Here is a 21268-nt window from a genome sequence, read left to right as displayed (position 1 = left end):
AAAAAGCAAACACAGGATGACTTCGGACACGCTAAGCGACTGGATCGCAGGCCGGGTTCGTTGTACCCAAACCAGGCGGGCACACAAAAGAAGAAGTCTGGAATTGGATGGGGAACTAGCAAGAGGAACCGGTCTGGCTACAAAACAGTTGAAAACAAACAAAAGCAGGCAGCCGACAGGAACCTCACCAAATGCAGTGGAAGTGTATGTAGACCACCTGTTCCGTATGAAAACACCAGCGCCTCCTATGGGTGAACAGAACAGTGTTTTTTCTCTTTTTTTTCTTTTCTTTTTTTTTTTAACAGCACATCATCATATTAACAGGACACAGACATCAACTAGCTCTAGCTCTACTGGAGTTGTATCAAACATAGCTCTTTACCCAAGGCATAGTCTCATTTCTTTTTTCTTTCTTTTTCTTTAGCTAATAGCGCTTTAGCACAAGAATTTAAAATGCTAATGTTAACCAACCTGTTTTCTAAGATAAATAAGGTTGTGTGTATGGTTTAGGTTTGAGGTGCTAAAAATACCATAAGAAGCTGGCTAATTAGCATAAAAGTAGATGCTAACCTAGCTATTTGCTATGATAAAAAGATAGTTTATGTTTTAAATTTTAATCGAACATCCCTACTTTCATATTTTTCTGTCGTGTCTGTCGGACGTAGTTCCTTACCCAATGTTTAGCCAACATTAGCTACTAGCGCTACGTATTGAGTTAGCCTGGCTAACATTAGCTATTGCTGTTAGAAGCTAACATGCTAACATTTAGCCAACCTGTTTTCTAAGATAAATAAGGCTGTGTGTATTGTTTAGGTTTGAGGTGCTAAAAATACCATAGGAAGCTGGCTAGTTAGCACAAAAGTAGCTGATGCCAGCCAAGCTATTTGCTATGATGAAAAGGTAGTTTATGTTTTAATCAAATTCATATTTTTCTGCCGGTGTCTGTTGGACGTTGGCTAACATTAGCTAGTAGTGTTAGAAGCTAACATGCTAACGATTAGCCAAGCTGTATTCTATGATAAAAAAGGCTGTGTATGGTTTAGGTTTAAGGTGTTAAAAATACCCTAAGAAGCTGGCTAATTAGCACAAAAGTAGCTAACATTAGCCAAGCTATTACTATGCTGTTTTATGTTTTAATCAAACAATTCCACATCTAATTTTGGCTCGTAATACAAAGCAAAAACAATCAACCGAGCCACGGCTCCTAACTCAGAAAACTCGTGAGTTGGTGACTACTGAAGAGGAATAAATTTTTTTGTCCTCTTTGCGTGTTCCAAAATTTGAAGACAGATTTAATGTAAGAAAAAACACCTTTGCAAAAATGATTTAATAAAAAAAACAGAGATCTCTGGACATCGTGACAGACTCCAAACATCACGTAACAGGTGGAATTTCAGAGTCCGAATGTGTCTCTTCCGCGTGTAAAATGGCTTCTTATAGTTAAACAGACCGCCTCTCTTTCATTTGTAGACAAAACATACTCTCTGGGTACTTTTCCGTGAGCGATGGCGCAAACAGAGTCAGGGCCAGGGGTGTGTGTGTTCGAGACAGATTCTGTTCTCAAGGACCAAATGTGTGTTTTCGCACAGAACACTGAGAAAGAATTTTTTAGACCAAACAATATGTTCCAGCTTAAGGTCAAATTATACTGAGTTCAACACTAGCTCACATCTACAAAACATTTCGACAAGATTAATATAAATAATTCAAATGTTAATAATGTATAACAATGGTTAATATATGAAATAAAGAATTTAAATGTTAATAATATCTAACACTACCAAAGTATAGGAAATTATAAACATTTTGGGAGGCAACTGCACACTGCAATCCACCTCCTGCCCCGTACATTCTCTCTTCTATCTCACCAGTAATAAACTAGTAGGACAACTGCATGTTTTGCAGTCTTTATCAGTCATGTTTGCATCAAATCTGATTGTGGTTAACGTTCAAGGACAGTCGGCCTTCCAGAGCACTTCGGTTGTGCCTTCAAGAAACTTGACAGGAAATGAACGTTGCACTTCTAAAAGCATGTCCAGGTCAATGGGAGTCTCTGATCTAGATTCTACGTTCATCAAAGGATCAGTTGCTGTCGTCAGTGTCAATTGACAAAAAAATGTTTTAATGAAGAAGAGAGATTGAGATATCCGCCTAGACCCCTTAAAGTGTTTATGGTATCATCAATAGTTGCTAATTCCGTCTTTAGCATTGTCAAGATCACTCTAAATCAAGGGTTGGAAAAGTGTGTGCCGTATACGGTGCGATCCGTTCTTCAATCTGGGTCCTATAATATGTATAAAACATTTTCTCATCCATTTATCTCATTAAATTGTGGTTTACTGATTAATTGTAATCAAGTGGTCACTGGTTAGCATATCTGCTAACATGTAGTTTTGTTATTGTACCCCACACTTAAACCCCAGCACGCCTCCTAACTTTCCCAGCCCTTTGACAGACGTTGCAGTCGGGGGCAGCCTGATCTGGCAATCAGCACCTCCCCCATCCCATCTCATCCCAAAATCACCAGAGTGGGTCAGTCCTTTGTCTTGCCCAGTTATGGATTATAGAGTGTGGGGGTCGTCCTTGTACTTGTTTAGTGACCACAGCAGGGGTCCCCCAGAAGCCAAAACTGTGTATTTTTGAGGAAGAACATTTCATCCTGGATTATAATGACAGATTATTTGAACGGGGGGACGACTTGATCTCGACACAAATATGACATAATACCCATTAAAGTGAATCTCTGCATGATCTACTGTGTGTGACTCAGAAGTGAGATCATCTCTATTTGCTCCGCGGCGAAGGCAAAAGCTCATGTCTAAAAAAGGCAAAAAAAAAGAGAGAGTGTCAAACGTGTAGGGAGAAACAGGATTCAAAAGACGACACTTCCTTAGAGAACACAGCTGGAGAAACCCTAAAACCATTCCAGGGATTTTGGATACAGAGTGCGCAAAAAGCAGGGATGTCAGCCAGGTGGTGAAACGTTAGCGAGCGACGAAAGCTCCTTTTTGAGGCGATTCATTGTGGAGGGGAAAGTGAGGAGTGGGGGGGTTTAGAGGCGACGAGAGAGGATTTTGGGGGGCTGCGGAGTTCATACCAGGAATGTTTAGTTGACTCACACGCAATAGATCATTTGGGAAAGGCCCAAGTAAACGAAAAAAAATCAAGGTAGTGCTTCCACCTTGGCCAGATCGCAAGATATTTCACCACAGAAACAAAGTGAGAAAGAGAGAGAGAGAGAAGAGCTGACATAAACAAGAACACATATGCATGAAAGACACCCGGGATTTAAAATGTTCCCAAACAACACGAAAGACACATGGTGGTGGGAAATGAGAATATGAGAGTGAGAGAGGTCCAATCTGGAGTTGACGGCCACTTTGGCTCAGCTGACGGAAAAGGCCGAAAAATTCCAGCCATGGTTGAGGAAGAAAAGTCAACACCATGCGACATTGTCCACATGTAGGCGGGTAGTTTTAAATAAATACGCTGGAAAACTGGCAACTCATAGACCTGAAAAATAAAATGACTAAATAGGCTTAACTCATTATTATAAATATTACTAGTCCCAAAGACATATTTATATGTTTTTATGCTAGAGCATACAGAAAGAAGGCTTTGATGCAGCCTCTGAACTGAAGAGAATGCTTGAAACAATGGTAGGTTTTACAAAAACGGCCAGCAGGTGGCACCAGAGTATAAGAGATCAACAAGGGCCATGTTGCAAAAAGCTCTTTTCCCTGTTTTAAACAGATTTGTGAATAATGATGAAACTTAGCTATATTCTAATGCTAATTGTTGCAAAACGGAAACAGATACAAATATACTTTTTTTTCCTGATGAAAGAAAAGAGTAATCTTTCTTTTGGTAGGTTCCATGTTTGTATAGCAATAGAACACAATATTCTGTGGGCCTTGTAAAAATCAGTCAAAATCCAGTAAACCGGCCGGGAGAGAAGGGGTTTGCTTCAGTGATCCAAATGCGTTTAAAACTACCCGTGCTCATGTGGACTCTTGCTTGCGTTTGTTCATTCAAAAAGATTTTTGCAGTAGGAAACTGAGTGGACCTGTTGGACGGTGCTATGGTTTCCAACAGAGTGTCTGTGGTTTCTGTTGGTCAAATGTATGAACTTGTGCTGAATGACAGGGAGGGAAAAAACACACAAAATACAGCAGAGCTGACGATGAAGAGTGGAGTGTGCGCACACGGACATGATGAAAGACGCCCCCCCCCCCCCCCCGAACGTAAATAAATATGTTTTCAAAAGACGGATGGTGTGTTGCTAGAGTACCTGCGAGTCAGAGATTTCGGAGGGTTTCTCGGTCAGGCTGCTGCTCTCCACAGGGATCAAGTCATTGTACTTTGTGCTCACGTCTTCATCTGAGTAGTTGAGACTGCCCGGACTTGGCCTGGGAGGAGACCTGCATGAAAACAAACAAGCAAACAAACAAAAACAGGAAAAAGAAGCAAAACAATGAGATTCATATCTTATCAATGTAATCTGTGGTTAGCATCATAAGCAGGATTTGCATTTCAACCAATCAGATCTCAGTAAATAAACTAAATTAACTTCACTAAAATAACTAAATAAACAACAACAAATATCATTTAAATAATAATAATAAAAAATAGTTATTAAAAATTCAATTTGATTATAAATATAAATTAAGCAAAAACAAAATAAAGACCAAATTAAAATGCATTTATTTATTTAAAAATTCAATCAAATAAATTAACTAAAATAAGTGTAAAATAAAGAAAATCCATTGAATAATAAAAAAAATAACAATGACAAAATATTTCAATCAATTAAAAATTATATTAAAAAAAATTATCGTAAAGCAAATATATTTTAAATGACTCAATATTAAATTTAATAATCACAAATAAAATGAACAAAAATGCTATTAAATACAAAAATCAAATCATATACAATTTCACAATGAATTTGGGTGACAACAATCATAATGAACAAACTCATATTTAAAAGATAATTTAATAGCCTTTAATATGGTTACAAACTGTCAACCATAAGAAGCACTTTGATTTTGTTTTTCTAATCGTAGTGTCATGAAGAAAAGCCCCCTTTCATACCTTCCGGTGGTCCTACTGAACAAACCTAACCCCCCCACCTTCTTCGTCTCCTCTGACACGTGTTGACTTTTCCCGGCTCCATGTGGAGCTGTGGCATGTTTATACATTTCTTTTTTTTTTTTTAAGCACACACACACAACTTTTCCAAGAGAAAGGGGGCATTTTCAAGTGGACAAAAATGTCCATTGCTGTAATTCAGTTGAAATACAATACAAGTATTATAAAATAACCTCATTAATCCCACAAGGGTGAAATTTGCAAGTAGAGTGAAGACTAAACAGAGTGAAGAAATGACTTAGACATCCATCCATTCCTTATTCTACCTAGTAAACCATAAACCTGGCCATCCATCCATCCATCCATCCATCCAGGTATATAGATATCATCCATCCAGAAAGATAGATACCATCGATCCATCCATCCATTAAGATAGATCGATACCATCCATCCATCCATGCATCCAACCATCCAGATAGATAGATACCATCCATCCATCCATCCATGCATCCATTAAGATAGATCGATACCATCCATCCATCCATGCATCCAACCATCCATCCATCCAGATAGATACCATCGATCCATCCATGCATCCATTAAGATAGATCGATACCATCCATCCATCCATGCATCCAACCATCCGTCCATCCAGATAAATACCATCCATCCATCCAGATAGATACCATCCATGCATCCATCCATCCTTTCATCAATCCATCCAGATAGATAAATACCATCCATCCATCCAGATAGATACCATCGATCCATCCATCCATGCATCCATTAAGATAGATCCATACCATCCATCCATCCATGCATCCAACCATCTGTCCATCCAGATAGATAGATACCATCCATCCATCCATCCTTCCTTTCATCAATCCATCCAGATAGATAAATACCATCCATCCATCCAGATAGATACCATCGATCCATGCATCCAGATAGATCGATACCATCCATCCAGATAGATAAATACCATCCATCCAGAAAGATAGATACAATCGATCCATCCATCCATCCATCCAGATAGATACCATCCATCCATCCATGCATCCATCCAGATAGATAAATACCATCCATCCAGAAAGATAGATACCATCGATCCATCCAGATAGATACCATCCATCCATGCATCCACCCATCCATCCTTCCAGGATACTGTATATAGATATCATCCATCCATTCATCCATCCATCCTCAAGTAGAATGTCCAGCTTTGGACCTATTCACTGAACTAGCAAACTATGAACCATGCTGTAGGTAAACACTGACAAAGCAATGAGATGCCAAGTTCAAATAAAAGTGAACTTAACTCTGCATTTGAACCCCTGACTAATCGGCAGAAAATCAGCCGTAAACACCGCCGCCTTTCCGACAAAGCTCGGAATTAGCCGGACTACGGTAGGATTAAGAGGCTTGTTTGAATTGTGATCCTGCGGATAAGGCGGCGGGGCGGGCGTGAGGGTCTTTGGTATTCCGAGCCGAGATCAAGACGCGGCATTAATCCATAATCGCCGAGGATTCGGAAGTGCCGTTGCATAGGCTGACCTGGTGTAGACGCCGTTCTTGCGGCAGAAGGAGTTCTTGACGGACAGCCGGCGGTTGTTGAGCTCCAGAGCGGGGAAGCGACCCTCGTCCAGGCTCACCATGTCGCCGTGCGTCAGCGCGTTGCAGTTGGCGTTGTTACCTGCGCACACGTACAGAGACACTGTGTGACCACAGGTCCGAGTGGGGCAACACCGTTAGTGTTGTTGGCTTCGCGAGTGCAAGGCAAGAGGAGAAATTGTATAAGGGAGACACGCAGAATGCAGTCACACACAAAAAAATATTGAGTCGCCTTGTGTTCAAAGCATTTATTGTTTATGAACTTGGATCATACAAGAATAACCTTGGATAATAGGCCACAATAAATTTCCTGGTCACATGTCGCAGCCTGTTTTAGAGTATTAAATTATATATGTGCATATATCATTTCAGTAAATCAGAATATGGTAGAAAAGTTCAGATTGGAAAATGCCTTTTGTGAGAAACACTTACTACCTAATTTTAATATTTAAAAAAAACATTGATTATATGACTTTTTTTGCACTTCTCAAATTTATTGCTTTAGTGAATTTTAGGTTTCGTTATCTGTAAAATATAAACTCAAATTATCAAAAGGCTAAATAAAAAAAATGTAAAAAATGACAAAAGCTTTGTCTGTGTTTTGTGAAACTAAACCCAATAAGAGTTTCACTTTTTGAACTGCATTACTGAAATAAATGATTTTTTTTTAATGATGTACTGTACTCAGTTCTTTATTAATTTGTTGTTAAAATTGCCATATTTAAAATGTATTTATTGACTTTTTTTTTTTTACACATTCTTTTACCTAATTTAATCATTGGTTAATTGTTAAATCGTAAACAAAATTTAGGCTGTATTAAATTTGTTATCTAGATACATTTAAAAATAGCAAAGTAAATAATTTTAATATAATAAAAAAATATATGTATAATCATACTTTTTTTTTTTACACATTCCTTTACCTAATTTAATCATTGGTTAATTGTTAAATCGTAAACAAAATTTAGGCTGCATTAAATTTGTTATCTAGATACATTTAAAAATAGCAAAGTAAATATTTTGAATATAATAAAAAAAAATATATAGTAATAATGCATTGAAGATGTATTATTATTATTATTGTAGTTTTTGTTTTTGTTTGATCAAATAATTTGTTAATTAAATAATTTCATTTATTATAAATAAAATGAATGCAATATTATTTGAATTTCTAATTACTTTTATTCTTTTCAAACTATCTTAAGTGGTTTTCCTTTTTTTTTTTTTTTTTTTTTTGCCTGGTCAATCTAGTTTCAAAAATAAAATGTGGCCCCGGAGCACAAAAATTGGCCCACCCCTGTGTTAGAGGTTAAAAACATTCTTGGCTCCGCGGTTGCTCTGGAGTGACTTAAGGTCAGCTGGCGGTTACACACAAGTATGTGAAGAAGAAAAACACACACACCAAAGCCTGACACAAAGGCAGGAGACGGAGGACTCTTGTTTTTTTCTACTGTCAGTCAAATAGATGGGCAGTAAGCGACCCTGCTGGGGCAACACCTCCTCTACGTATACCCAAGCCTCCCTAGAAGTGCTGAGCGAGGCAAAACACACGCGATTGTCAACAGACAAGTTCCGACCTTGCCCGGCTGCGTCTTTTCACCAACATCTGTTTCGGGAAGCATTTATGGAGGAGTTAACTGCTCGTTAAATAAAAACAACATGATTTACGGGGACAAAAATATTGGATTTTTTCCCTGTGGGGAAGTTAAAAAGAGAAAAGTCGTAAAAGCAACATGGCTACTGTGAGGGCACGTCTCACCTGATTCCGACTTCTTTGCGTACTTCTTGCTCTGTCCTCGGATGATGAGGATGAAAACCAGCAGGAGGATGAAGATGAGCCCCACGAGGGCAACCACCACCAGGAACCACCACTCCTCGTAGAAGGGGGCCACTTTTTGGGCTGGTGTAAAAAGTAAGGGTGTCAAAATCAGTTAATTTCGAGTTAAGTGAAAGGTCCTTTAACGGCACTGTTTTCTTTAATCGCCTGACACCCCTAGTAAAAAGTAATTTAAAAAAAACATTTATTTTGCTTTCATTCACATCAGTCACTAGGTTTTAAGTGTCCCAAAGACGTATTTATATGTTTTTTTATGCTAGAGCATACAGAAGGCTTTGATGCAGCCTCTGAACTGCAGCGAATGGGTGAAGAATTGGTAGTAATTACAAAAACGGCCAGCAGGTGGCAGCAGCGTATAAGAGATCAACCAGGGCCATGTTGCAAAAAGCTCTTTCCCCAATGTTTTAAACAGATTTGTGAATAATGATGGAACTAATGCTAATTGCTGCAACACTGGAACAGAAAGAAATTTGCTTTTTCCCGATGAAAAAAGGAGACTCTAATCTTTCTTTTGGTATGTTTTTATAGCAATAGAACACAATATTTTGTGGGCCTTATAAAATCGGTCAAAGGGGGTTGCTTCAGTAAAAATGGCTGGGAGTGAATTAGTAAAATGTATGTTTAGGTTCTGCTGTCACATGCAAAGCAATATGTCACCTTTGGGACAAAATGCTTCAGAGCGCCAATTTTGGTTACGAACTGGAAAAAAAAGGGGTCCCAGGATTGACCCTTGAGGGACACCACCTCATGGCCATTCGATCAGATTCAAAATTTGCATTTGTCACAAAATAACTCCAAGACACATGTATACATATGTAAGAAGCGAGTAATTAGGCACTCACCAGATATGGAGGGAGTGGGAAGGCTAGGCGAGCCGTAGCCGTAGTCGTTGACGCCGATCACCCGGAAGTCGTAGCTGACGCCCTGTTTCAGGATGTCCATGCTGAACGTGTGCGACGTCACTTCTTTGGGGATGTCCTTGATCAGAATGTCCCACAGGCCTTCATCTGCAACGTCAATTGTTAGGGTTTCAAATCAAGGGTTCAACCAGGGTCAGGGTTTTAAATAAGGGTTCAAGTTTCTAGTCCGGGTGTGGATTGCGGGTGTGCAGACCTAATGGAGGCCCTGAAAGTGGGAAGAATGGCAGAATCCCTTCTTTTTAAGGTTAAGAGTTATTATGTAAATCTAGCTCCATGTTTTGGTACAAGTGAGGCAGAAATAGGCAGATAATTTAAGATTGACTTGTTTTTTTAAATTTTACACTTGATGGGTGGGCAGAGACGCCAGCGACACAACTGCTGCATTTGTTTACAAACATTAAAAAGTCACTTTTCCATAATGTGTCCTCTTTTAGAGGCATCCATCAGTTTCACAGCTCCGGCGGGTATTTAAAAAAATAAAAATAAAAAATAAAAATAAAAGGTGTGCGGCCATATTTCACCTTTGGAAAAGCTGCTAGACAGCATTAATTACATGCCCCCGCTGCTGGTTGTAAACGCCACGCTAACTCTTGATGGGCCAAACAAACACATCGTAGCTCATTTGTCACAATGCAATAAACACTGGGGGAAAAAAAAGTTGTGCTGTGAGGAGAGGAGACATTGCATAGAGTGGATAGAATGCAGTAGTCACTGTCTTCTGACCAGCAACAGATATATACGTGAACACAAACTTCTAATTGTTGATGACGACTTATATTGTTACATAAAAATACTTCATTCTGTGCTTCTCTATGCAATTTCGACCCTTTCTTGCAAATAAACAAAAAAGTAGCCTTAATGATTTTAGAAGAAGTCTCTCATAAAAACACTAACGAGGTTTTGTGAAGACTCCACCATTTAGTTGGCATATGGCATCAAGCCATCCGTCACCCTGCCACGCTCCGTCAATCAAGAGCTAACGCCGATTGTCCGGACTGATCAATAAGCTATTAAAGGGGCCCCGCATGGCGAGCGGGCGGCAGATGGTGACACTTTACACTGCACCCCCCCACCCCCCGAAAGCGTCCACTGAAATCTCGCCACACTCACCAGAAGGTCTGGCCTCAATGACGTAGCGCGTAATCGGAGCGCGTCCCGGGTCACCGCTGGTCCAGTGGATGGTCAGCGCTGAGCCATAACGAGTGATAAAAGGATCTCCTGGGGGTCCCGGGGCTCCTGGGAAGCAATCACGAAAACATTTAAGCTAGGGGTGTCAGGCGATTACATTTTTTAATCGTAATCAAACGCATGACTTCAATAGTTAACTCACGATTAATTGCAAATTTTATATCTGTTCTAAATGTACAATAAAATGTACAATAAAAATAATAATAATGTAAAAATTGAGTGTGATATTGATTTGCATTGAGGACATTTTTCTGCCACTAGATGGCATAATTGCATTTGTAAGACATATTAAGAGCTATCTAATCTTTAACTTATTCTCTGCCATTGACGACTATAGACGTCAAAAATTCATGTGAACTATTTCTATTACTTTAACAATTTTTCATTTCATTTAATTTTTTATGAAAACCTCTTTTTTATTGTACATTAATAACAGATATAAAATTATCATGCAATTAATTATGATTAAACGCCCCTTATTTTTAATATATATTTTTTAAATTAGGCCCGTCAGGCGTTTTTTTTTATTTTTTTAATTGTAATTAATCACATGACTTCACTAGTTAACTAACGATTAATAACACATTTTATATCTGCTCTAGATTTACAATATTTTTTTGCTAGGTTTTAATACTCTTGTTAAAAAAAGTGGATTTTTTTTTTAAACTAATAGAAATAGTTATAATTTATTTTTGACGTCTATAGCCGTCAATGGCAGTGAATGAGTTCATATGAAGTAACTTGAAATTCTGCATATTTTTAAAAATGTAAAATACAACTTGACCCCAGTCTCCACAAATATGTGCATTATTATTAAATTTATTACTGCTGAAATTAACGCACTAATTTTGACATCCCTTAATTTAAGCATTTTAAGTCAGATAAAAAACAAAACCAAATCCAAATTCTTGGCTACCTTCCCCGGGGCCAGTGGTGATGTTGGCCTCGACCTCGGGCCCGTACACAAAGGTCCTGGCGCGGATGCGGAAGTTGTAAGTGGCGCCGTCGGCCAGGTCCTTGAGCTTGATCCAGAGTGGGCCGCCGCCCTTCACGTCCATCATGACGGTCCGACTGACCCCTGGGGGGGAGGAGGGGGAGTGGAGACAGTCGGCACAGGCCGCGGAAGACTCTGCGCAAACATACCACATTTACAGCACTTCTTACACGGGTCACACAATGCAACACAGTTAGTCAGGAGAGGTGAGATACAGAGGTTAGATTTTTGCAACAAAAAAAAATGGCAACACAGAATGCTTTTTGTTAGATGAGCACAATGTACAGTATCCTAATGGGTTTTGGATTTTCAACAACAGGAACTTTCCTTCCTTCCTTCCTTCTTTCCATCCTATAGTTGGGTCAAAAATAACTCAACTATGGGTCAAAAATGGACCGATCCTCTACTTGGGTCAATTTGACCCAACTATGTGTCAAGAAATGGGTCTTTCAGCATAAAACAACTCATAAATATTGGTCAGATCCTTTACTTGGGTCAAAAATGGGGTTATTTTGCACAAAACAACCCAGAAAGTTGGGTCAAATTGACCCTTAAAGTGGATCGGTCCATTTTTTTTTATCCATAATTGGGTTACTTTTGACCCAACTGTTTTTAGAGTGCGCATTGTCACACACCAGTTTAAATCTGTGATAGTGAGCACTTCTCCTTTGCCGGGATAATCCATCCCACCTCACAGGTGTGCCATATCAAGATGCTGATTAGACACCATGATTAGTGCACAGGGTGTGCCTTAGACTACCCACAATAAAAGGCCACTCTGAAAGGTGCAGTTTTATTGTATATTTTTTCTGGGGACTCAAATTGTTACTGCCTGGTTTTCCCTGCCCCCCCACCCCAATAAAAAAAATGCACCTTTCAGAGTAGCATTTTACTGTGGGTAGTCTAAGGCACACCTGTGCACTAATCATGGTGTCTCATCAACATCTTGATATGGCACACCTGTGAGGTGGGTTGGGTTATCTCGGCAAAGGAGAAGTGCTCACTATCACAGATTTAGACTGGTTTGTGAACAATATTTGAGAGAAATGGTGATATTGTGTAGCAATAACAAAAGTGTTGCATTTATATTTTTGTTGAGTTTATATATATATATAAACAATTAGCGCTGGCGCTAAGTGGTGAGGAGAAGAAGAAAGAGGTTATACCGTCAATGGGCGTGCAGGGCTCGTAGACCAGACGGTAGCCCTCGATGATGCCGTTGGGGAGGGCCGGCTCGCCCCACGACACGTTGACTGAGGAGGTGGTGAGCTCGCTGAAGTGGATGAAGCTGGGGGCGCTGGGGGCTGAAACGCAGAGGGAGAAGAAAAAAAATGGCATCATGGTAGCTTTTGGGCAATACTTTTGTCCAGATAATTATGTCATATAAAAAAATGCATTTCCCATCCCACTCTGTTAATATCAATATTATTTCCTAAAAAAAAAAAAATGATGTAAGCACGCCAGTGTTGGCAGAACTTGAGCTCAGAAACATCCCAGCTCATGTTTAACTTTGCTCTGTCCTCAAGGAAACAAAGGCCCTATTGTATCGGGAGAAGCTGGAATAACTCAACTTCCTCCACTCGCCTTTCCAAAATGTCATCCTCCCCAGCCCCCCCCCACCCACCATTTCAACTACCTGCTTGTTGAGTGCGCCCCCTGATGGCGGGACTGCGTGGTCCGTCCCCGGCGGCGTTGAAGGGGGCCACGCTGATCATGTAGCTGGTGTAGCCCGTCAGGTTCTTCAGCTTCACGCTTCCTTCGGGCATGAACAGGGTTCGTAGTCGCTCCGTCTCGTTCTTGCGCTGGGACTCCCAAAAGTAGACCTTGGTGGGATGAGTTGCAATTGGATGAATTAGTTACATTTGCTTCAATTAGTTCTACTTGGGATTCATTATTTACGTTGGTAGATTAAGTTACATTTGTTGGTATTTGGTGACATTTGTGATATTTGGAATTGGTTGCATTTAATGAAATTAGTAACATTTGGCTGAATTAGTGAAGTTTTTTGGTATTTGGTATTAAATATGGATTAATTAGATATATGTGGCAGAATTACTTTAATAAATTAATTTGGTGGATTGGTTACATTTTCTATTACGTTTGGCACAATTAGTTACAGGGCTGTGCAATGAATCGAAATTCAATTACAATTTCAATTATTACACTCCACAATTACAAAATCAGCATAATCGTGAAAAAAAGAAAATATTATTAATACAAATTTTTGAGTTGTTTAAATGTATACATTTTCACCTTTTTAAAATTTGAAAAATAAATAATTTCATACATTTTGTTTGATCCAAAAGGATCTTGCATAATTCTAGCGTTTCAAAGAACTTGACAGAATTTGTCTTAATATTTTTTACATTTAAACATTTTCTTGTTTTGTACCAAAAAATAAATGATCATCCTAATCGTGATTTTAATTATTACCAAAAATAATCATGATTACTATTTTCTTCACAATCAAGCAGCCCTAATTAGTTACCTTTGGAAGAACGAGTTACATTGTAATTAGTTACATTGGGTGAAGCTAGTTACATTTGTCCTTTTACCTTGTAGCCTTGGATGTCGCCATTTTGAGCGCTGATCGGCGGCGGGTCCCACGTGACGTCCAGTTGGGTGGCGGTGGCGGATTGAACGGCCACGTTCTGTGGAGGCGCTGTGGGAACTAGACGGCACCATAAACTATTATTAACACAGCATAGGAGACATTATTGGTTAGAATGGCAGCTAACGATATGGACCCGGGTTGGGCATATTATTGGGCCACATTTACACACATATAAGAGCTCACACACACACACACCTGCTTCTCCGACAAACACTTCCTGGGGCGGACTGGTGGGCCCCTCGCCTACGGCGTTGTACACGCTCATGCGGATCTCGTAGCGCTTGTGCTTGCTCAGCTCTGTGGCAGAAAGGGCACCAAATTCTCATCAAAACCTACTTTTATTAATACTTTTTTTCTTTGCTGTGTAACTTACTGTCAAGCTCGAACTGTGTCAGAGTGGCGTCACTCAGATTGCGGATGCTGTAGGGTGCTGCGGAAGAGAGGTGAAATATTAGTAATATATATATATATTTTTCAAATTATTGTATGATTAAATAATTTGAATCAATATGAAATAGGTGAATAATTATGAGAATTTATTTAATTTTTTTTAACCCATGACCTCAACCTCAACTGTATGTGCTAACAAGTCATTATGAAATTGTGGCTGCTCCACTTTATTTTTTGTGCTCCAGGAAATCCTTTCCGCCATCTAGTGGCTCATCTTTTAAATGCAATCATTTTTTTTGCCTCACCGGTGAGCTCGGCCCACGCTGACATGCTGTTGATGGCGTGCAGGGAGTAACCACGGAGACGGTCGTACAGCAGCTCCCGGTAGCGGATGCGGAAGCCCAGCAGGATGCCATTGATCCTCTCCTCGGGAGGCGGCTACAAGGGATGGATGGAGGAATAGAGGGAGGGAGGGAGAGTGGAATGGATGGATGAGTGTCATTACGGCATCAGTAATATAAAAAAAAATGCTAATGATAACAATTTTAATGAATGATACTATATGAATAACTGGGTTGCAAAATTAGCAAATTTTTGATAATATAAAAATGGTTTCATTGCTATGATAATTAAAATAAAATAAATATTTTAAAATAAAAGTTGAAATAAGCACTTTTAAATGATAAAAAAATGATTACTTAAATTGTAAAAAAACATCATAAGTTCAGTTTTATAGTACGTAAATACAAACACTAAAAATGCTGTCACATAATTCCAAAAATGTAAATAAAATAACACCAAGAGGATTTAAAAAATACAAAATAATAAAATGTACTGAAATTACTATAGTAATTAATCAAACAGAAAATGATTACAAAACACATATACAAAAGTCATTACTATACAATGAACTAAAACTAAATTAATGATTATAAATTCAACTTAAATGAGTTTTAAAAGGAATTACAATAATCAAACACAAACAAACAAACATATTTTTAGATAAAAACTGATATAACTTTACTTACATACAGTAGTGAATATGTACACTAAATTTAAATACGTCTAAAAAATGTAAATAAAACATTTATATTATTAAACAGAGATTTTAAATAAAAAAATACTACCATTATAAAAAACAACACAAAAAAAATGATGATTATTATTTTTAAACAAAAAAAAGTCTCGTCTTACCCTCCATCGAATCATCACTGACGTGGTGGTGTGAGGCGTGACCGAGAAGATGACAGGTGCTTCGTCTGGCGCTGGCGTAACAAAGGATAGCGGAGGAACGAGTGGAATGAGTTGCTTTTGGCGGCATTGGCCACATGTAGTGCATCACCTACCGTCCTGTAGGGTGGTGATGGCGTCGCTCTCCTCGCTGTATTCGCTGTCTCCGATGTCATTGGTGGCTTTCACTCGGAACTGATAGGACGTGAAGGGCTTCAGCCTTGGCAACAGAACACGCAGCAAATAATTATTATTGGGCTGATTACCAATTTTAATCATAAAAATAAAGGTTGCGGTGGGGGGGGGGCTACCTGGAGACGACATATGAGGTGGTGTCATGGTTGACGGAGGCCGAGTGCACGGTCCAGTTGTTGTCGGGGAGCTGGCGCAGCTGCACGGTGTAGTAGCGCACGGGTGAGAGGCCGTCGCTGCCGGGCTCCCATGACAGAAGAACGCGGCGGGCGCGCACGTCTTTCTGAGGTGCGGTGGGGCGGCTGGTGGGCTGCGGGCGAGCTAGGGGAAAAGCAGCGGAGTTAAGACGATGATGAAATAAAAATAATTAGTTGTGATTTTTATTCAGAATCAAACGACCTCACGTTACCTCGTTTCTCAGTTGTGACCACCAGCGCCTCGGCGGCCTTGCCCCACCCCTTGCGCGTCTGCGCCGTGATGCGGAACACGTAGACACACTCGGGTTTGAGGCCTGTGACCGTGTACTGGCGGGCGCTGGGGTTGAGCACGTCCACGGTGGCGGTGTTGCCGTTGGTGGAGTTGAGGTGGTACGTGATCTGGTATGCTGGGACGGCGGAAGCAAGTTTGAGTCAAAGCGCAGTGGTGACGCGACCCCATGCAGGTGAAAAACTTTACTTACCCAGGATGATCCCGTTGGGTTGCGAGGGCGACTGCCAAATCAGACGCACTGAAGTGGTACGCACCTCCGGGAACAGGATTCCCATAGGAGGTCCTGGAACTGTAAGAGGCAGATGATGTCATTATTCCCACATTTTTCAAGCCACGCCCTAAATGTGAAGAAAATAACCCAAAATGTCTACCGTCGTCCAGGGTCCTCTCAAAGATGGCCGGAGAACTGGGCCGCCCGTCTCCTACGCGGGTGAACGCCAACACCTGGATCTCATACAAGACGTATTTGCCCAGACTCGCCAGCTGGACGCTGTGGGTGGCGTTGCCCTCCACCATCCAGAACCGGGCGCCACTGTCCGAGTCTTTCTCTTTATACACCACCTGCCCAATAGAAGAGAACGAGGAGAAGTTGCACCAAATGCTGCCTTGCAATCACAAAAAAAATGTCGACTTGTTGAGTCACATGCTGCTTCACAATGATAGTGAATGGCAAATTGACCTTGTAGCCTAAAATGAGTCCATTTCGGTCCGGCTCGGGTACTTCGGACCAGCGCACCAGGATGCTGCTGGAGGTGGTGGCGAAGGCGGACACATTGGTGGGCCCGCAGGATGGCACTAAAAAACAAATATGAAAACCCCCCACCAAAAAAAAATCAATACAGTACACTGCAAATACTAGTGTATAGTTGTAGTATATTACATATAAACAATTAGCTGAGTGGGCTTAGCAAAGAGCCTTGAGGTACTGCATCTAAATAGGTATGCCCCAAAAATTCTGAAAAAAATAAATAATCAAAAACATGAAGTGGATAGACTTCAGCTGTTAGCATTTAGACCACACTCTAAAAACAGTTGGTTCAAAATCAACCCAATTATGGATAAAAAAAGAAGAAGAAATTGACCGATCCACTTTATGGGTCAATTCGACCCAACTTTCTGGGCTGTTTTATACAAAATGACCCAATTTTTTGACCCAAGTAAAGGATCTCAGCAATATTTATGAGTTGTTCTATACTGAAAGACCAATTTCTTGCCTCAATGTTGGGTCAAATTGCTCCAAGTAAAGGATCGGCCCATTTTTGACCCAACTGTTTTTAGAGCTCAGCCAATAGTTGGCAGGTCAAACCATATTCAGGATGAATAAAACTAAACGAAGCATAATCATTTTAGCTGCTAGCCTTTCGTCTTTAGAATTTAGCTGCTAGCCTTTTATCCGCTGATAGTTAAACACATTTAATTGTTAGCCTTTAGCAAATAATTTGACGAAATAGCAATATTGAATTTTATAAAAGGAATCAAAAACACATCAATCAGCTTCTAGCTTTTAGGCTTTGACACAAATAGAACATCACCTCACCTGACTCGCGGGTCCGGCCTCTGATTGGCTGGCTCCAGGGTCCAAGTCCGATGCCGTTGAGGGCCTGCACCCTCACCTCGTACTCGGTCCATTCCTCCAGATCCTCGATAGTGAACTCCCTCTCCAGGCGGTCGGATATGGCCTGTGTGAGCGGGTGACCCGACGAACCCGCCTTGGAGTACTGCACTTTGTAGCCCACCTGTTCGGCGTTACCGTTGTACTCCCACTCAGGCAGAGGCTGGAGAAGGAGAGAGTGAGCAAGTGTGGGCGGTGTTTACACGAATCGTACATAGACAGTGCCACCATATTGGATCTGGAACTCTCAATGAGGCGTTTATGTACAGTAGTTCAAAGGTCACAGCCATCCCTGCCCCCTTGCTTACCATCCATCTTAACCACAGGCTGGTCTCGCTGGCGGTGCGTAGCGTGACGTTGGCTGGGGCGACGTCCGGAGGGGCAGGAAGCGTTTGGATCTTCCTGGAGGGTTGACTGGGGGGGCTGCTGCCCACGATGTTCACCTGACGCATACGGAACCTGCACATTGCATTAGAAGCAGAGACCACATTTATGTCTTCTCACCTGAGATCAAGGGGTTTGAAACCCTAAACCGTGCTACACACTGTAATTTATTCCTGACTACAGGTATGGCTAAAAACCTCAATCTGAAACCCTGCCAATGTCGAAATACCCTACACTGTAAAAAAATGGGGAGTAATATTTACTTGAAAAAAAAAACAAACTAGTGAAGTTTTTTAGTAAATTCTACAATGAAAATGTTGATAAAAAAACAAAACAAGCTATGTATGCGTTGAGGAACAAACTCCTGACCTTCGGTTTGGGAGACAGACATGCTGCCACCTGAGTCATGCCACTCATGTTGATTGCCATACTGCATTGCTAGTGTGTCCAAAATGAGACCAAAACAGGTCTCTTGGAGGTACGAGGATTCCACCTGACTCCAGCAATATACAGAAGGAGTGGCATGGCTCAGGTGGTAGAGTGGTTGTCACCCAAGCTGAAGGTCATGAGTTCGTTCTTCAATGCTTACATAGCTTTTTAAATTATTATTATTATTATTATTATTAATAAACTCGTAAAATGTACTCAAAACGTTCCTTTTAAAAGTTACTTAGAATTCCTGAGTGAAAAAACTGTAGTAGGTTTTCTTTTTCTTTTTTTTTTACAGTGTAATTTGAAACTTTAGCCATTCTTTGAAACTGTAACTTAAAACCCCAGCTTCAAACCCTAATTTGAAACCAAACTTTAAAAAACCTAGCCATGACTTGAAACTGCAACTTGAAACTTGTAACCCAACCATAGACTTGAAAACTTGAGACCCTACCCCAGACTTCTAACTCTAATTTGAAACACTAACCTGGATTCTAAAACCTTAAAACAGAATCTCATCCCTAAGTCGAAATCTTAAAAGCTTCATTTGAAACTCCAACCCTGCCTTCAAACCCTACTTTGCATGTGTGGTGCATTCCCACCTGTAGTACGTATACGGATTGAGGCCCGGAACCTCCAGGGAGCGAGCGTCGGGTAGATTGGACACCTGGTGGACCGTCACCCAGTCCTCATTGTCTCCCACGGCACCCACCTAAAACCACCAATCAGGGATCGGTATTTACATCCTAACTCCAATCCAAAGATATGCGATCAGGTCCTCTGTGCTCACCTGGGCCTCCACCTGCCAGCGGGAGATGGAGGTCTTGCCGTCGAAGCCCGGCTTGAAGAGCAGGCTGACGGAGCGCGGGCCGATGTTGGAGATGGCGATGTTGGTGGGCGGGCCAGGAAGCTCTGGGAGGAAACAGGAGGTCGACCAGATCAAATACAGGAATTTATAAATAGACAATATATGCATAATTCTTATCAAAGTGATTCGGGGATAAAAAAAAAAAAAATCTATGTTACTATAGCTCAGGGGTCTGCAACCTGTGGCTCTGGAGCCACATGTGGCTCTATAGACCCTCTCTTGTGGCTCCCTGTGGTTCTCTAAAAATAATTGCCATCCATCCATCCAATCATTATCATATTTTTAAAAAAAAATTTTTTTTTAGATTAAATATTTTTCAATTGAATTAATGTTTTAAATTAAAAAATGAATAATTTAAATATTTAAAAAATGTCAGCGTCCAAATTTGTAAGGAAAAGAGAAATAAAAGGTAGATGACAAACTTCTAAAAAATTATATAAAAATGTCCAAAAGGTGACCATAAAATGTCCATGAAATTGTCAAAAATGTCAGACGATTAAATAAAAAAGTTTATATAAATTTATATAAAGTTTAATAATTTTTTTTTTAAAAAGTAACCATAAAAAAAGCCCAAAACAAAATAAATCCCCAAAATGACCATAAAATGTCTTTAGAATTGCCAAAAGTCTTAATATTTATTTTAAAATAAAGACAAAAAAAAGAAAACATTTCAAAAGTAGCCATAGAAACAAAAGATTTCCCGAAAATGACCATTGAATGTCCACAAAATTGCCAAATATTTTTTTAAAAATTGATTTAAGAAAAGGCCGTGAAGAATGTTCAAAACGTAATCATAATATATAAAAAAAACAAAAGAAGAAATCCCTAAAATGACCATAAAATGGCCACAAAATTCGAATTCTAAGCCTAACACACTGTTTCCTTCATCACAATATCCAAATATTTTGCGCCTCCATACAGATTTATTTGGCCTAAAATGGCTCTTTTGACAGCAAAGGTTGCTGACCCTTGCTATAGTTGTTACTTGCAATCTCTATCTTATATTCAGACTATTCCTATAAGTAAATATATGCATTCACAAATGAATTCCTAATTCATACCACATCCGTCAACGCACCTGGCGGGACGCCCGAGGAGATGGTGGAGGACGACAGCAGTCCTTGTCCCTTGGACGTCATGGCGGCCACCTCGATGGTGTAGGTGGTGAGCGCGGTGAGTCCGGTGACGCTGTACTCCAGGGTGAGGCTCGGCAGGTAGTGGGTGACGCGCGTGTTGGTGCGGTTGAACTCCTCCCACGAGATGCGGTAGCCTGACGACAGCAACGCGGAGTAGGATGTCAGGAAACAAATATGGCATCAAAAGGAAAACAATTTATTTTTTAAATAATTGTAAAGTATAAGGAAGAATAAAAATTTGAAAAAATACTAAATAAATATTAAAATATATTTATGCAAGAAA

General features: G+C 40.1%; 1 protein-coding gene across 4 annotated transcripts in view; it reads right to left on the bottom strand.

Moving 5' to 3' along the window:
- Positions 1 to 21268, bottom strand: part of sdk2b (sidekick cell adhesion molecule 2b) — a 223279-nt gene that overhangs the window by 3746 nt on the left and 198265 nt on the right. The window contains exons 21-45 of one of the 4 annotated variants that reach the window (XM_077550843.1): positions 20928 to 21119; positions 19772 to 19893; positions 19584 to 19693; positions 18477 to 18627; positions 18094 to 18331; positions 17236 to 17351; positions 16928 to 17117; positions 16747 to 16845; positions 16477 to 16671; positions 16187 to 16388; positions 15992 to 16095; positions 15840 to 15910; positions 14951 to 15083; positions 14629 to 14685; positions 14451 to 14552; positions 14197 to 14312; positions 13278 to 13464; positions 12808 to 12945; positions 11564 to 11776; positions 10570 to 10695; positions 9382 to 9546; positions 8462 to 8602; positions 6646 to 6805; positions 4292 to 4421; positions 189 to 245 (exon numbers count right to left, since the gene is read on the bottom strand). In XM_077550843.1, coding sequence (XP_077406969.1) covers positions 189 to 245; positions 4292 to 4421; positions 6646 to 6805; positions 8462 to 8602; positions 9382 to 9546; positions 10570 to 10695; positions 11564 to 11776; positions 12808 to 12945; positions 13278 to 13464; positions 14197 to 14312; positions 14451 to 14552; positions 14629 to 14685; positions 14951 to 15083; positions 15840 to 15910; positions 15992 to 16095; positions 16187 to 16388; positions 16477 to 16671; positions 16747 to 16845; positions 16928 to 17117; positions 17236 to 17351; positions 18094 to 18331; positions 18477 to 18627; positions 19584 to 19693; positions 19772 to 19893; positions 20928 to 21119 — 3515 coding nt within the window. The remainder of the gene's footprint in view (positions 1 to 188; positions 246 to 4291; positions 4422 to 6645; positions 6806 to 8461; positions 8603 to 9381; positions 9547 to 10569; positions 10696 to 11563; positions 11777 to 12807; positions 12946 to 13277; positions 13465 to 14196; positions 14313 to 14450; positions 14553 to 14628; positions 14686 to 14950; positions 15084 to 15839; positions 15911 to 15991; positions 16096 to 16186; positions 16389 to 16476; positions 16672 to 16746; positions 16846 to 16927; positions 17118 to 17235; positions 17352 to 18093; positions 18332 to 18476; positions 18628 to 19583; positions 19694 to 19771; positions 19894 to 20927; positions 21120 to 21268) is intronic. The other 3 variants (XM_077550844.1, XM_077550845.1, XM_077550846.1) reach the window with 3 other exon arrangements.

Source organism: Vanacampus margaritifer, chromosome 18 (assembly GCF_051991255.1).
Source record: "Vanacampus margaritifer isolate UIUO_Vmar chromosome 18, RoL_Vmar_1.0, whole genome shotgun sequence".
Classification (NCBI taxonomy): Eukaryota; Metazoa; Chordata; class Actinopteri; order Syngnathiformes; family Syngnathidae; genus Vanacampus; species Vanacampus margaritifer.
This window is presented reverse-complemented; position numbering and strand designations above follow the sequence as displayed.